General features: G+C 41.5%; 1 protein-coding gene across 2 annotated transcripts; it reads right to left on the bottom strand.

Moving 5' to 3' along the window:
- Positions 1–19: 19 nt before the first annotated feature.
- On the bottom strand, positions 20–12,588 carry IRAK1BP1 (interleukin 1 receptor associated kinase 1 binding protein 1). Of its 2 annotated transcripts, XM_055810795.1 has the most exons (4): positions 12,257–12,588; positions 5,573–5,638; positions 1,347–1,477; positions 20–335 (listed from the first exon to the last, which is right to left on the bottom strand). In XM_055810795.1, the coding sequence occupies exons 1-4, from the start codon at positions 12,551–12,553 to the stop codon at positions 65–67; spliced, it is 765 nt and encodes a 254-aa protein (XP_055666770.1). In that variant the 5' UTR covers positions 12,554–12,588; the 3' UTR covers positions 20–64. The 2 variants fall into 2 exon arrangements, with proteins under 2 accessions (XP_055666770.1, XP_055666771.1); XM_055810796.1 differs by lacking the exon at positions 5,573–5,638 and having other exon boundaries at positions 12,257–12,570.
- Positions 12,589–12,884: the final 296 nt, after the last annotated feature.

Here is a 12,884-nt window from a genome sequence, read left to right as displayed (position 1 = left end):
AAAAAAAAAAACCCAAAGGAGGCATAAAAACTTTATTAAGAAAATGTGTAGGATTTGAGAGTTTCTACAAGAACTTGTTTCTTCTGTTTTCTTTTCCCTTTATCTCAAAGACAGCAAACACTTTACAAGAAGCATAAGCAGTAGCATTCTGGATTCTTTCCTGCAGAGTCATTGAATCTGGGGAGCTCACCAGATGACTGTCTATGTGGCCTCCCCATTCTTTTGTTTCTTCTTCTCTTATTAATAAAGGTTTTCCCAATGACTGGCCAAACAGTCGACAGACTTCTTGAGCTTTCTGCCGCGTGTTTCCAACAGCAGCGACACATACTCGACGGCTGAGAGGTAGAAACAGCAGCACAATAACAAGCAGGGCCAACTGATGTACAAGTATTCCCTGCCAAGCGGGGTTTTTTTTTTAATGCCTCAGCTTTTGTAACTGCGTAGCTGTGAGGCACATCGCCTTCCCCCAGTTGCTGAGTGATTGTTTAGGAGTTTGAGGGGGGAGCGTGTGGAAAAAATGTCAGCATCCTCATCAGCTACGACCAAGCATTTCTAACACCTACATGTTGCAGGCATCTGGCATGTGATGCTGAGCCAGAGTTCACCCTCTGCTCCAGGCATTTGGGTGGCCCAGCTGTAAAGCATACTGGCACCTGTTTAACCTGGTCTGATCACTGGAAATCACTGGTCTGATTTCCAGACTCCTGCATAGATACCTTGGAGATACACTTCTGACATCTCTAGAACTGTTAGCAGCAGCTAGTTGAGCTTGTTTCTTGGACCAGGCATAATTCTTTCCTTTAAAGAGGCAAAACCCAAGCCAAGACTAGATTTCCCTCTTCCTTCCACTAAAGTCAATGGGAAAAGCAGGACTTTGAATAGCTAATGCCTAAAATATCAAGACTGTGAGCTTCAAAGCAGCATGTTTCAATGCTGAGCAAGCACTGTACGTGGTTCTTTTCAGATCATGTCAGCAGCTAAGAGTAATGGGAATTGGCAAGGGTACTTAGGTAACACGCTTGTACCTGCATGAATAAATACAAATTAAATCTACATGTGCTGATGTAACCAAAGTCAAATTCTGTTGACCTAACATTCACAGCAAATTATACTTCCAATGGAAATCACTGGGAAAATATTTTTTATTACATTCTGCACAGGGACACAAGCTCTATCTTCTGGGCTGAACAGCGTTAATTTATATTTAAAACAAATACTGAAATCTTTGAACATGAATTTTAATAGGTATGAAAAAACCTATTTGCTCCCATTACAAACAGTATAAATAATGTATTTATATCAACTGTTATCTGAGGCTGTAAAATTTGTGGTGCGAGAGAACTTACCGAAGGGTGTCTATGGCTTCTGGTGTATGGTAGAAATGAGGTGGACTGATGGTAACAGAGGTTCCTAACTTTTCAATGAGTAGATTGCAAACATTCTGCATTTTTCCAAAATCGCTGAATACAATACAGACCTGGGAGTGAACACAGACATCACACAGGTAATTTTTTTCATTTTCCCCCTATGATTCAACACTTGTATTTAGATCAGTATAAAGCCAGATAACGTACAAGCTCATAAAACTTACTAGTCCTGTATATAATTCCAACATTTATTTACTTAGAACACTTTTATATAGCCCTAGAGACTATCATTAGGTTTGCAACAGAAGTTCACAAAAATGGTTTAAAATTGAGGATTAAGAAATGCTCTTTTGTGAGGAAGTTCGGCATTCTTGGTATGTAGACAATTTGAAGAATGAATGTGCTCTTTGGAACATGTGACTAGATGCATCCTCGTTTTTCCTTTTTTAGATTACTAGATGTTAATTATGCATAAGACCAAGCAAAATTATGTGGAAAACGTTGTGCAGGAAGGAAAATTACATTTTAATTCCAAATATCAGGTTCAAGAAACCTAAACTATTAGATTAAATGAAGCCTAGCCCAGTCCAGCTTGCAGTGGGCTCACTGTGTTGGCTGAACAGATTGACTTCAGTGCCTACAGAGAACCGGTCACTTCAGACTTGGATTAAAAACGATTTGAACATCTAGTTGTCTGTGGCTCTGGCAATAAGCATTAAATAGAGATGCATCAGGTTTTCAAGTGCTTTCCCAAGTGCTACAAAGCAGGCATCACTATCAGCCCTGGATCCAGAGCCCTAGGGCCTTCCCCAGCCAGGCAGCAGCTTTCCAGGCAGGAGCCAGTCTTTTTCTGTGGCATAGTGCAGCTGCCAGGAGTGAAGCAATGATGCCGAGCTGCTGCAGCATTCAGGAATCAGGAATCTTGGGTCCTAAATCCTTTCTAGAAGAACTAAACCCTCATCTTCACTTCCCGGTACAGTGCCATCACCAAGTCAGGCTCCCCTTCTCGCCTATCCCCGACTCTTTTCTTTTTGCAAAATAATACAGGTTCAATAGGAAGGGAATTAAAAAAACTGTGATAAAGAAAATTCCACTGCCAACCCCTGTGACCTTCAGTCAGCCCTGTGATTGCTGCGGTCCATGCAGCAATCCATCCAAGTGAAGGTATATGGTACAGAAATCCAAGTTAGTGCACGTCAGCTGCAGTGCAGTAGCTTCCTCTGTGCATACTACAGAGTTACCTTGTGGAAAATGAGATAATTCAAGGAAGTTGAATCTCTCAGTGAGAGATGAGGGGGCTACTTCATACACAGGGTAAGGCAAAAAAAATGGATATTGACAGTTATCACAGAGCAATTAACGCCCACGCCTTGCTACCCTTGGTAGCCTCTCAGGCAGTATATGTACCTCATCCTGGCTTGAATCCTTGCACTGACTCAGTAGCTCTTCACACAGCTGAGCCAAAACTGGGCTTAAGGCCTTCAAAACTAACCGAGATGGAGTGGCAGGGCAATTCCATCTTCTACACGGACAAAAGGTCATGCCTGTTGTGCAAAACTCTACCAAGTCTGCATCTTCATCTCAGGTGCATGCCCTTTACCGGTAACTTGGGGACTGGATCACTTTCTGAAAGACTGAAGATGAAACTAAACCTAGATTTCTTTCTTCAGTGGGAGTTCTTGCCATATATAAAAAGCATACATCTTCTTGTGCTGTTTTGCCAGGAAACTGTCATAGTTGTATTTTGTGGAAAGTTGAAAGTCTCACTATGAGCACTGTCATAGTGTTTTCCAGATTGCTGTGTTTACAAGATTACCTCCCCCAAGGGGATGAAACAAAAGAATGACCAAACAAAAGAACTGTGGGTCTTAAGCAAGAGATAAGCTGCTCAGGCTGGGGCAGTTCTGGGCACTCAGGAACTTTGTTAAAGCAGCAGCAAGTAATCAGGTACCCTCAGGGGCAAAAAACAACTAACTTTGAATTTTCCTCCTAAAAATCAGTCTTCATTTAGAGAGCTATCCAATAAATTCCACTTACATTTACAGAGGATACCTGAGCATTAAAATGCAAAGCTGTGTTTCAATTTCTTCAATTATGATTAAGGTTTAAAAAGTGTGGAAAAAGTAATATGTGGGTATACAAAACCACTTATGGACATTACGAGGTTTGAATAAGGCTGTAAAGGACAAGAAGTTATGCTTTATAAGGAGGCAGGTGTATTAAGAAATACACAAAACCAACATAATCTTCATCCCATGAAACAGTCATGCAATAAATGACTTATTATGATTAAGATATTAGAGCTTTGTGATCTCATACACAACTTCCTTCTTCTGCATGTTTTCCTTTGTTATAAAATGAATTAAAGTTTATCTCCTTACAGCTGAAAGCATATTCTGAATTCTTAATTATACCTTCAAAATAGCTATTTATCTGGGAATTTCTTCTGTTCTCTAAAAACTCTTACAGTACACAAATGGTACAAAGAGTCTGCAGAATGAAATAATGCGTGACTTCCATGATTTCATATATAATACAAATATAACGGCAAATTCTTTAGTGAAGAAGTAAGCAGAAGTTAATTTTAAATTAATTTATATTGCTGAAGTATGCAAACATGCTGGTCAATGGAACTTCATTGGTTTATGAAGCTGCACTAATGAAACAAGTACATACATAAAGGGAGAAGCAAGGAGAAACTAATCTCTGCATAAAGAGCAACCAACTTAAGTGCACAGGGCAGCCAAAACAGCAGTACTATGGCTAGATTTTTCAAGTTCTGACACTCAGGTCCTAGGCAACCATACCGTTTTTAAACAGCAATTACAGCTGGTCCAAGCTGCCGACAAATGAACACTAAATCTATGTAATTAGCTTTCAACGTTGTACGTTGAAATTAATAGCAGAAGGGAGATGATTGGTTAAGTTACCACTTAAGACTGAAGTTGTAACCTTAAGCTTGTCTGTAGCCTAAATGATAATTCAATATAATTTTATTAATTGTTAAGTGCAGCTCATCTAAAAAACATGGTTATTTAAGCCCTCATGGTAGTAGGCGTCTACATTACGAAGTTAAAGTCACTCAAAACATGACATTGATACATACTATTTAAGTATTTTAAGACTCATTTTGAAACCCAAATTTTGTTCTCCAAATTCGGAATTATTCCTGTATTTATTAGTTTTATTTAGATCAGAATATGCCTTAAAGCAAGCAAACTAAAGAGGCTGAACCCTGTTTTAGGAGACTGTAAATAACAGTTCTATGAAACAGTTACCATTTTATGACAGGCTTCCAAGTTTACTTAGTAAGAATCTGTAAATTTGCTGGGTAGTGATTAAAGTTTGATGCTCTAAAAAGATCCACTGGCTGAAAACACAACATTTCCCTCAGTGAATGTTTCCAGCACATTTATTTCCTACTATAGCACAAAGGTGCAAAAATATACTCCCTTAAGCTGCTTCTGAAGTAAATAGGATTATTCCCACATTATTTAGCAGCACTTTTTACCTACAGAAGTCCAAGTCAATTACCTAGGAAACAATTAGCTTTGCTTTACTTGCAGCAAGCTGATGGCAGAGTCATGTAGAATAGACCAAAGTCCAGGTGCTGTTCAGCTGTGGCTTAAGCAGACCTAGATTAGGGCTGCCACAGCACTGTTGTCTCCCATCCAGTCTTGTCCTCTGCCTTGCATTGCCTCCAGTTCAAGGAGCTAAAATAATGGAAAAAATAAAAGCTAATCTGGAAAGACAAGAAGTTATTAACTGGAGCAGCTTTCTGAACTGACCTATCCACCTAAGTACAACTCCTTGCAAGAAGACAGGAAGGGTTACGGGTGCAGGAGAGTGCAGAATCTTGGGCTTGCTTATACTGCCACAGAATGACAACTGAGGAGCTCCAGAACCAAGTATTGCCTTCCGCAGCATCGTGTGACATTTAAAAAGCACACATCCATCTTAGAAGAAAAGAATTCTTTCTATATTACAGTAGCAGAACACAAGATCTGCACACAACAGAAGACTGCTGCTGAACTCTGCTTTAAACTGCAGTCCTCCAATAGTTTCTTTGGACTATGCTGCCTTTAATGAAGAGAGCACCTACTCCTCAGCAGGAGGAAAGAGAGTATGCAGATTTTCATTGGTCCTCGCTACATTTCTTGGTTTTTTTTTATTTATTATTATTTTTGGTTAAGTTGAATACATACCTCTGCTTCCATTTGGTAAGTATTTTCTACTCTACTAAAATCCTCTGTTACAGTCATATTTTCTTCCTAAAACAAAGTACAAGAATATCTTAAAAGACAGAAATTAAACATCTCTTGGAAATGTATGTACATTTTGTCCTGTGAAAGTTGAACTGTTTTGGCTTATTACTTATGACTTAGCAACAGAAATTAGGAATTTTCTAAGCTAACCTCTTCAGTTAAAAACTAGCTGGATGTTGAAGAATTCTTGACATTTTTTAAAGTAAATTATACAGTAGTTCTATAATGTAATTTCACTGCTATTCACTTGAAGAGAACAATTAGGTCTTACAAGTGACTGCTAGCTAGAAGCTGTGTGTCTCAGTGTGTAACTGTAAATTCACCTGGTTCAAAAAACTAGATGCTTCAATTGTTTCCAGAAAGTTAGTATGTGAAAAGTGCTTTTCAGGCCCTTATGTTAAGATATTTCGACAGTAGTGGCTTGTAGCAAGGTGATGTGAACAATGACTGAGCAGTGGTTGTTCTGGCACAATGGTGACCCTTAAAAGAGGCTATGCCACCAGTGACACTGTTGCATTAACAGCAGCTACATTATTCAACATATGGCTACACAGAGCACTAGCAAATCCTGTAAGACTGGTATATAAGCTACTGAACTAAGATACAGAATAACTCCAGTTACATCTGAATATTTGACCAGCTTGCTAGCAGTCTAACAACCACATTTCTTTCACCCACTTCCCCTCTTTGGTAAACAATTTGGATTAACAATTTATTGCAAAAGTACTATAACACAACACACACACACACACAGAGTTTACAACTGTAAATGTATCTTTTCATTTAATACACAAAAACTGTAGGGAAGCACATACTAACCCTTCTATAATTACTGAAAGAGTTTTTTATTTACTAAATTTATTTGCATCAGAAAACAGTATTTTCCTTCAGTATTGACACATTTCAAAAGATGCTTTAGGTCAGAATATTTCCTACAGAGACTGAAATCTCCAAGTTTATCATGTAGCACGCATGCATCAGTTTTATATAAATTACATTAATCATGAGAAGCATTTTCCTTTTAAAATATCATATGGAAATTAGATCCATAATTACCATTGCACAGCAGGCTACAAGAAACAAATTTTGACATTTCAATTTTATGATTGATTGGCAGTACTCAAATTCAAGCACAACAGTCCTATTTTTGGATAATCTCTTCTAGTAAGTGTGAGGACCAGGGCCAGTTAGTCACTAAAACCTGTATTTCCCCTTTTACAGTCATAGGTTTGAGGTACTTCAGCAGCATGGGTGGCTGAGGTTTGCCAAAGAGTGATCAAGTCAGTCCAGCAACAGCAACTCATTTAATTTACAAAATGGAGCAAATCTTACTATTTATGATAGAATCCAATTACAACTGACAAGAAAGATATTTTTTTTCTAGAGCTCTTACATATCTTATAGAAATAACCACACAGAAAAGCTTTCTTCTACAATTCATATTTTACAGAAATAACTATGCTTTAGAGTAAACATAGAAAAAATGTGTTTGCTTTCCCTTGTCCCCACTCGTGAATCCTTTTTAAAAAAGTTCTCTTTCATGCCGAGTGGATCCAAGTATTCCGATTTGATTTTGCCCTCCACAAGGTTCCTGTGTATTTAAGGACAGTGCCACCCAGTGGCTCCGGGAGCTATTGCAAGATCAATGCAATAGGAGTGAAAGGTCATTTTGTGCCACATATTCTAAAATTTCCCTCATAGCTGATTTTTATCTCACCAGATTTGACAGTAGCTGTATGTGTTATTGAAGATAAATGGACGAAATAATTGCTGAATTCATAACAAGGTGGCCTCCTGTGATACATCTTCTGTTAGATACTTTGTTCCTGTTTGGGAGTGTGTTTAGACAAAGATAATGGAAAAAACAGGTAGGTGACAAGAGAATTTTAAACTGGAATCCAGACTTCAATTACATCAAAAGCAAAAGTCTTTTTTTCCTACTGTGTATGTCTAGCGTTCATATTTTGGCTGAGGAACTATCCATTTGATTGCAGTATCCACAGGAAAAGTAGTTTCAAGTATGACTTCAGCAAAGCTACACTTCTGATATGTCAGGTATTCTGGACTTCTGGAATAGAATAGAAGTCTCCACTTTCTAAATCTGTGGGCCAAGAATCACAGTAGGAAAATTAAATGAATATAATATTATCATTATGTGATAACTCAATTACTCCAGAAGCCATTGAGCAGTTAACAGAATCGCACTTCCATTCTGCTTATATAGCCTATTTTCTGAGCCAACAGTGACATAAACCATCGATCACTGCTGCAGGTACTCTAAAAAAAAATAAATGCAAAAGACAATCAATATCTCATTGGGCTTATAATATCAAGTCTAGAACTGTGCTTTGCCTTATATTTTCCTTCTTTTCAACAATATATCCCTTCCTCCTACCTATCTACTACTCCTGAACCATATCTTCACAGAACCGTTGTGGCCACCCTCACAACACCATCACTGTTTACAGGAGTGACTGCTGCTTTCCCCAGAAGAGAACAGGGAGAAAACTAAAGAGATAAGTTGCAAAAGCACACTTCAAGGAGACAGCTATACAACAATAAGGTATGAGAAAAGCCTATCTGCCGATAAAGTTGTATGTTCTGCTCCTGGTTACGCGGTTAACAAAACTGAGACCTTTTTATGCAACACCAGACCAGCCTTAGTAAGGGAAAGTGTTTATAGTTTGGAAATGTACACTTATGCACTGTTGTCATAAGTTACACTGGTATGTGTAGTTACAAATAAAAAAATCTGGAGACACCTGGAAACCTACCTTACTATTTACTTTTGCAGTACATTTGCACTGATATAGCCAATATAACTTCACATTAAGAAAAATATATTCCAACAACAAAAAGAATTAGCTTCTTCCACCTGAATATAGCTTTTTTGTTCTTAGTACTAAATAAATGGTTAATGAGAGTCTTGGTATATGGTCATATCTCCTAACAGTCTATACATCGTAGCATCCCCAGACAGTTAAGGATGATCAGCACCTACAGTCAGTGCACACCCCAGCTGGGCATCGGGTACCTCTGCTCCAGCCTTTCATCGCCTCACTCTGCCTGTTCTGTTTGGTATGAGAGGAACAGAATGACGACCTAAAAATCTACAGTAAGGAAGTTTCTGCTGCTTAACATACATTCAAGAAATAACAGAAGTATACATAACAGTTATTTTAAGAAAGGTAAAAAGCAGATTTGTACTCAGCAACTGTAAGGATGCTTTGGGGGTATTTCTTAAAATATGTGGCAGTCTAAAAACCATGAGGACTTACGCAGGTTTCTACCTTTCTTATTCAAGGATATATTGAAATTGCAAGATTTTGCAACTGAGTGAGCAAAACATAAAAATCTCTTTTTCACCAACTGTATGGATATGCATCCATAACTGTGACTCCTAAATAACAGTTTTGAATTATGGAGAATCTTGCACATATATCAAATTACATATCCCAGTACAAACTCTAAGCCAGAGATCACTGGATATAGTTTGTTAAATGACACGCTGATCAGTATGACAAATATTATCAGTTATTTTTAAACAAGATGGCCAATGCCAATTGTTAGATACAGTGATTAAAGAAAACAAGTGTCATCATCACACCACTCCCCAAATAAATCATGGGTGGTAAATATAAAGCCAGTTTTCTTCTAGAGAAAAAGAAAAAAACATTACTTTTGAGCAGCTGGACCAAGTAAGAGACTGGTTTCCCCATTGCTTTTACTTTCCCTGCAGCCTTCAAAGCAGAGTCTGTGCTCTGAAGTGCTGCATATACTTACAGCATTCTATAAATAAATGCTACTATGTGCATCTATTTCTGATTAAAATCCTGTGTAAATATATATGGAAATTAGGTGTTGCCCCCAGGCATCCTGACAAGCTGCTAATGCAAGCTCCTGCTGCTGCAGAGGTTACGCACTTCTGATCTCACAGACTTCCTACAATAGCAACAACAAGCGTTAAGGAAATTATTCTACAGATTAATTAAAAATAAATATATAGACTAGGCAGCTGATTTCTAAAGAGGCCTTAGATAAGCTTGCAACAACTAGAACCATATGGAGATTGTGAAGAGTTATTAATTTTACAGTGGCCTAGAATGGTATTAGCTACAAGTGATGTTAGCAAATGCAGTTAAGAACAAATTGTCAGCAGTGAGAGTTGTTAGTAGAAAAGCCACAAGGCAAATAAAAGCTCCAGCAGTGGAGTGATTTAAAATTGGATGGAACAAAGCACTAAAAATTATACCACAGGGAACTACTCTGGAAAAAAAAAAAGTAACTTCATGTTGTTTTTCTCAGAGTTCCCCAGAGCTAACACTTTGCTAACACTGAGAAACCCACAACTTAAGCAGCATTTCACAGTCCCTCAAATAAGTAGAAAGAACATCTCCATTCTCTAATGCACGGCACCTCTGAAACAGCAAAAGATTACTATGAAATTATTATAATAAGACACTGAATGCTCTCACATCATAAAGACAGTCCACTCTCCGCCTAGGTTACACCACCGCCGCTTACTTGCTCCCATTACAGTTCAGAACCAGCTGTGTATAGCCAAATAAAACCATTTGTCTGTCCAGGTCATACTTCATTTTGCAATTATTTTTTCTACCCTGGAGCAGCGTGCACAGCCCATCTAACACATGCTCACTTACTTAACATCCTGCCTACTCCTTTTGTGTGCCATCACCATGTCAAATGCTCCATACTATCCTAATTCAATAAGGCTCATGCTAAAACTGGAAGTTGGTTATTCAGATTCACAGTAGGGTAAATATCTGTAACTACCTTATCTAATCTATCCACATTCTGAAGAGCTATTTAATTGTAGTCAGGATGAAAATACCCCCTGATATGATAGCTCACCATAATATTGGGTACAAAGCTTATTGTCTCCTCTACTAATAAAAATAAATGTATGAGCAGTTGCCTTCTCTTCTCCCGTTCCTCCTCTTAAAATTCACAAGACTTTAAAATCCTGTTAACTCACTTAATAGAAACTGAAGGCATTCAACCTGTAATCCCATACAAAAATGCACCATTTCTGACTGAACAAGTCATTCTGATGGCCATGGAATCGTGCTCCCTGTGACAAACACACACCCAGCCATGCATTCAGGAAAAACATAGGGAGCAGGATCATGGACCTAGCCCACATATCCAGCAGCCTCCATGTGTCCTTGCCATCTAGTCCCATAACTGCAATACGAGACTTTAAACCAGGGGTTAAGGGGTCTTTTTTATTGCCTTCTTTATTCCTGAACAAATGCTTTATTTAGCTACTACAGAAACAGAGATATCATCACTATCAGTTCTAGAAGAAAACCGTACATCCTATTTTGTGGGGGGAAAAAAAAGTTGGAGTCAGCACCTATCTTCAAATGCATGCAGCATTTCAGATGTGCTTACAGTGATGTTACATGCCCACATTACTGTTTACGCCAAGTAGCTTACTTTCTTACTTTGCACTTACTAACACTGAATTGCACTGTAACATCATGCAGTATCATGAAACCCTTCTGCAGTTCCTCCTTTTTTACTACATTGAGTAATTTGGTGTTGATAGCAAACTCCGTCATCTCCCTTCTTTCCAGCTCATTTGTGAACACACTAAAAAGGCACAAACTTCAGGGGAACTTCAATGGTAAGTAACTTTTCAAAAGCAACCACTTATTCCACCAAAGATCAGCTTTGGTCTCTTCAAGAGTCCTAGGTGTGGAACGCCGTCTAAAACTGTTTTATAAAATCCAAAAAGCATCAGCAGAACAATTGCTAGAAGAAGTATCACCCTTATGGAGCATTTACAATGTAGACAAGGCCTTAAAGGTAGGACAATGCTTTTCTCACCATCATAAAATGACTTCTTGAGGCCAAAAAAACCTTGTTATGGTAAAGGAACTTTCTGAGGCCACAAGGGGCTCCCATCACTTCAGCTATCTTGATCACATCTTACGTTTTTTCATACCTCTCCAAGTGGAACAAGAAAAAAAAGAGAGGAAGAAGATCTGTTGGCATTTGTCACTAAGCTATGGTAAGGACATAGTTATACTGACACACACATGTATAGGTTAAGTTATGCTGCTGTGTACCCCTGCTCAGTTCCATCACGTGAGGATGCTGTATTACATGAACAGTTGAAACAGTCGAAGCAGGATGGTTTTCAGACGCAAAACAAGCAACCCTTGGGTCAGCCCGAGGAGCTCCATTCCACCTTTTCTGCCAAGGCTGGCAAAGCCGCAACCTCCCCAAGTCAGGCAGGGTTCCACAGCGGTGCCGCAGCGGCCGCTGCATTCCCAGGGCGGAGGCCCGGAGGCCCAAACCCCGTCACTCCTGCCTCCCGCCGGCCCGGCCGGGGGACGCAGCGCCCTTCGCAGCGGTGCCGGGGCCCCTCTGCGGGCGCCCGTCCCCTCGGGCGGCCCCCGCCCGGCCGCCCCTGCTCCCGCGGCCGCAGGAAGGCACCTCACCCCGCAGGCCGCCCCCCGCCGACCGGGCGGTGCCGGCCGCCCCCCGCAGCTGAGGGGAGCTGCCCCGCCCGCTCCTCCGCTCGCCTTCCCGCTCGGCGCCCGGCCCCACAGAGGACCCCGCGCCCGGCGCTGCAGGCGGGGCAGCGGCTCTCACCGGGACGCCGCGCTGGCGGGCGCTCTGGGCGATGTACTCCAGCCGGCGGGCCACGCTGCTCCGCGCCGCCCCGGCCGCCCCTTTCCGGCTGCCCAGCCGCAGCGACACCCGCGCCCGGTCCGGCCCGGCGCTCAGCTCCGCGCTGCCGCTTACGTGCACCTCCCGCCCGGACAGCGCCGGGGGGCCGCTGCGTCCCGCCGGGGCCGGGGCCTCTGCCGGGGCCGGGACGAGCTCCGCGAAGACGCGGGCGGGGGGCGGCGCGGGCAGCGCCATGGCGGCGGGCCCCTCGGGCACCATGGCAACCAACGCCGGCGCGCCCGTTGCACCCTGGGAGGCGCCCACGTGACGCCCCCCTTCAGCTCCCTACCGCCACCGCCCGGCTGCCAGAGCGAGGCTGCTCGCGGCCGTGGCGGGCTCCGAGGGCGCGGCTGCGGCGGCGCCGGAACGGGGCTGGGGCGGGCGGCTGGGCCAGGCGAGGTGTGGGTGCGCGTCCTCTGAGGAAAAGCAGTCCCTTTTCTACCGTTTTTGACCTATTATCATATCTTTCCATTATGTTAACGTCTGGCCCAACTTGCGGGTGTGGGGAGGAGGGCTGTAGTGGCTGGCTCCGGAGGGAGGGCTGGGCGGT

Source organism: Falco peregrinus, chromosome 7 (genome assembly GCF_023634155.1).
Source record: "Falco peregrinus isolate bFalPer1 chromosome 7, bFalPer1.pri, whole genome shotgun sequence".
Classification (NCBI taxonomy): domain Eukaryota; kingdom Metazoa; phylum Chordata; class Aves; order Falconiformes; family Falconidae; genus Falco; species Falco peregrinus.
The sequence above is the reverse complement of the archived record's forward strand: the minus strand, read 5'-3'. Positions and strand labels throughout refer to the sequence as shown.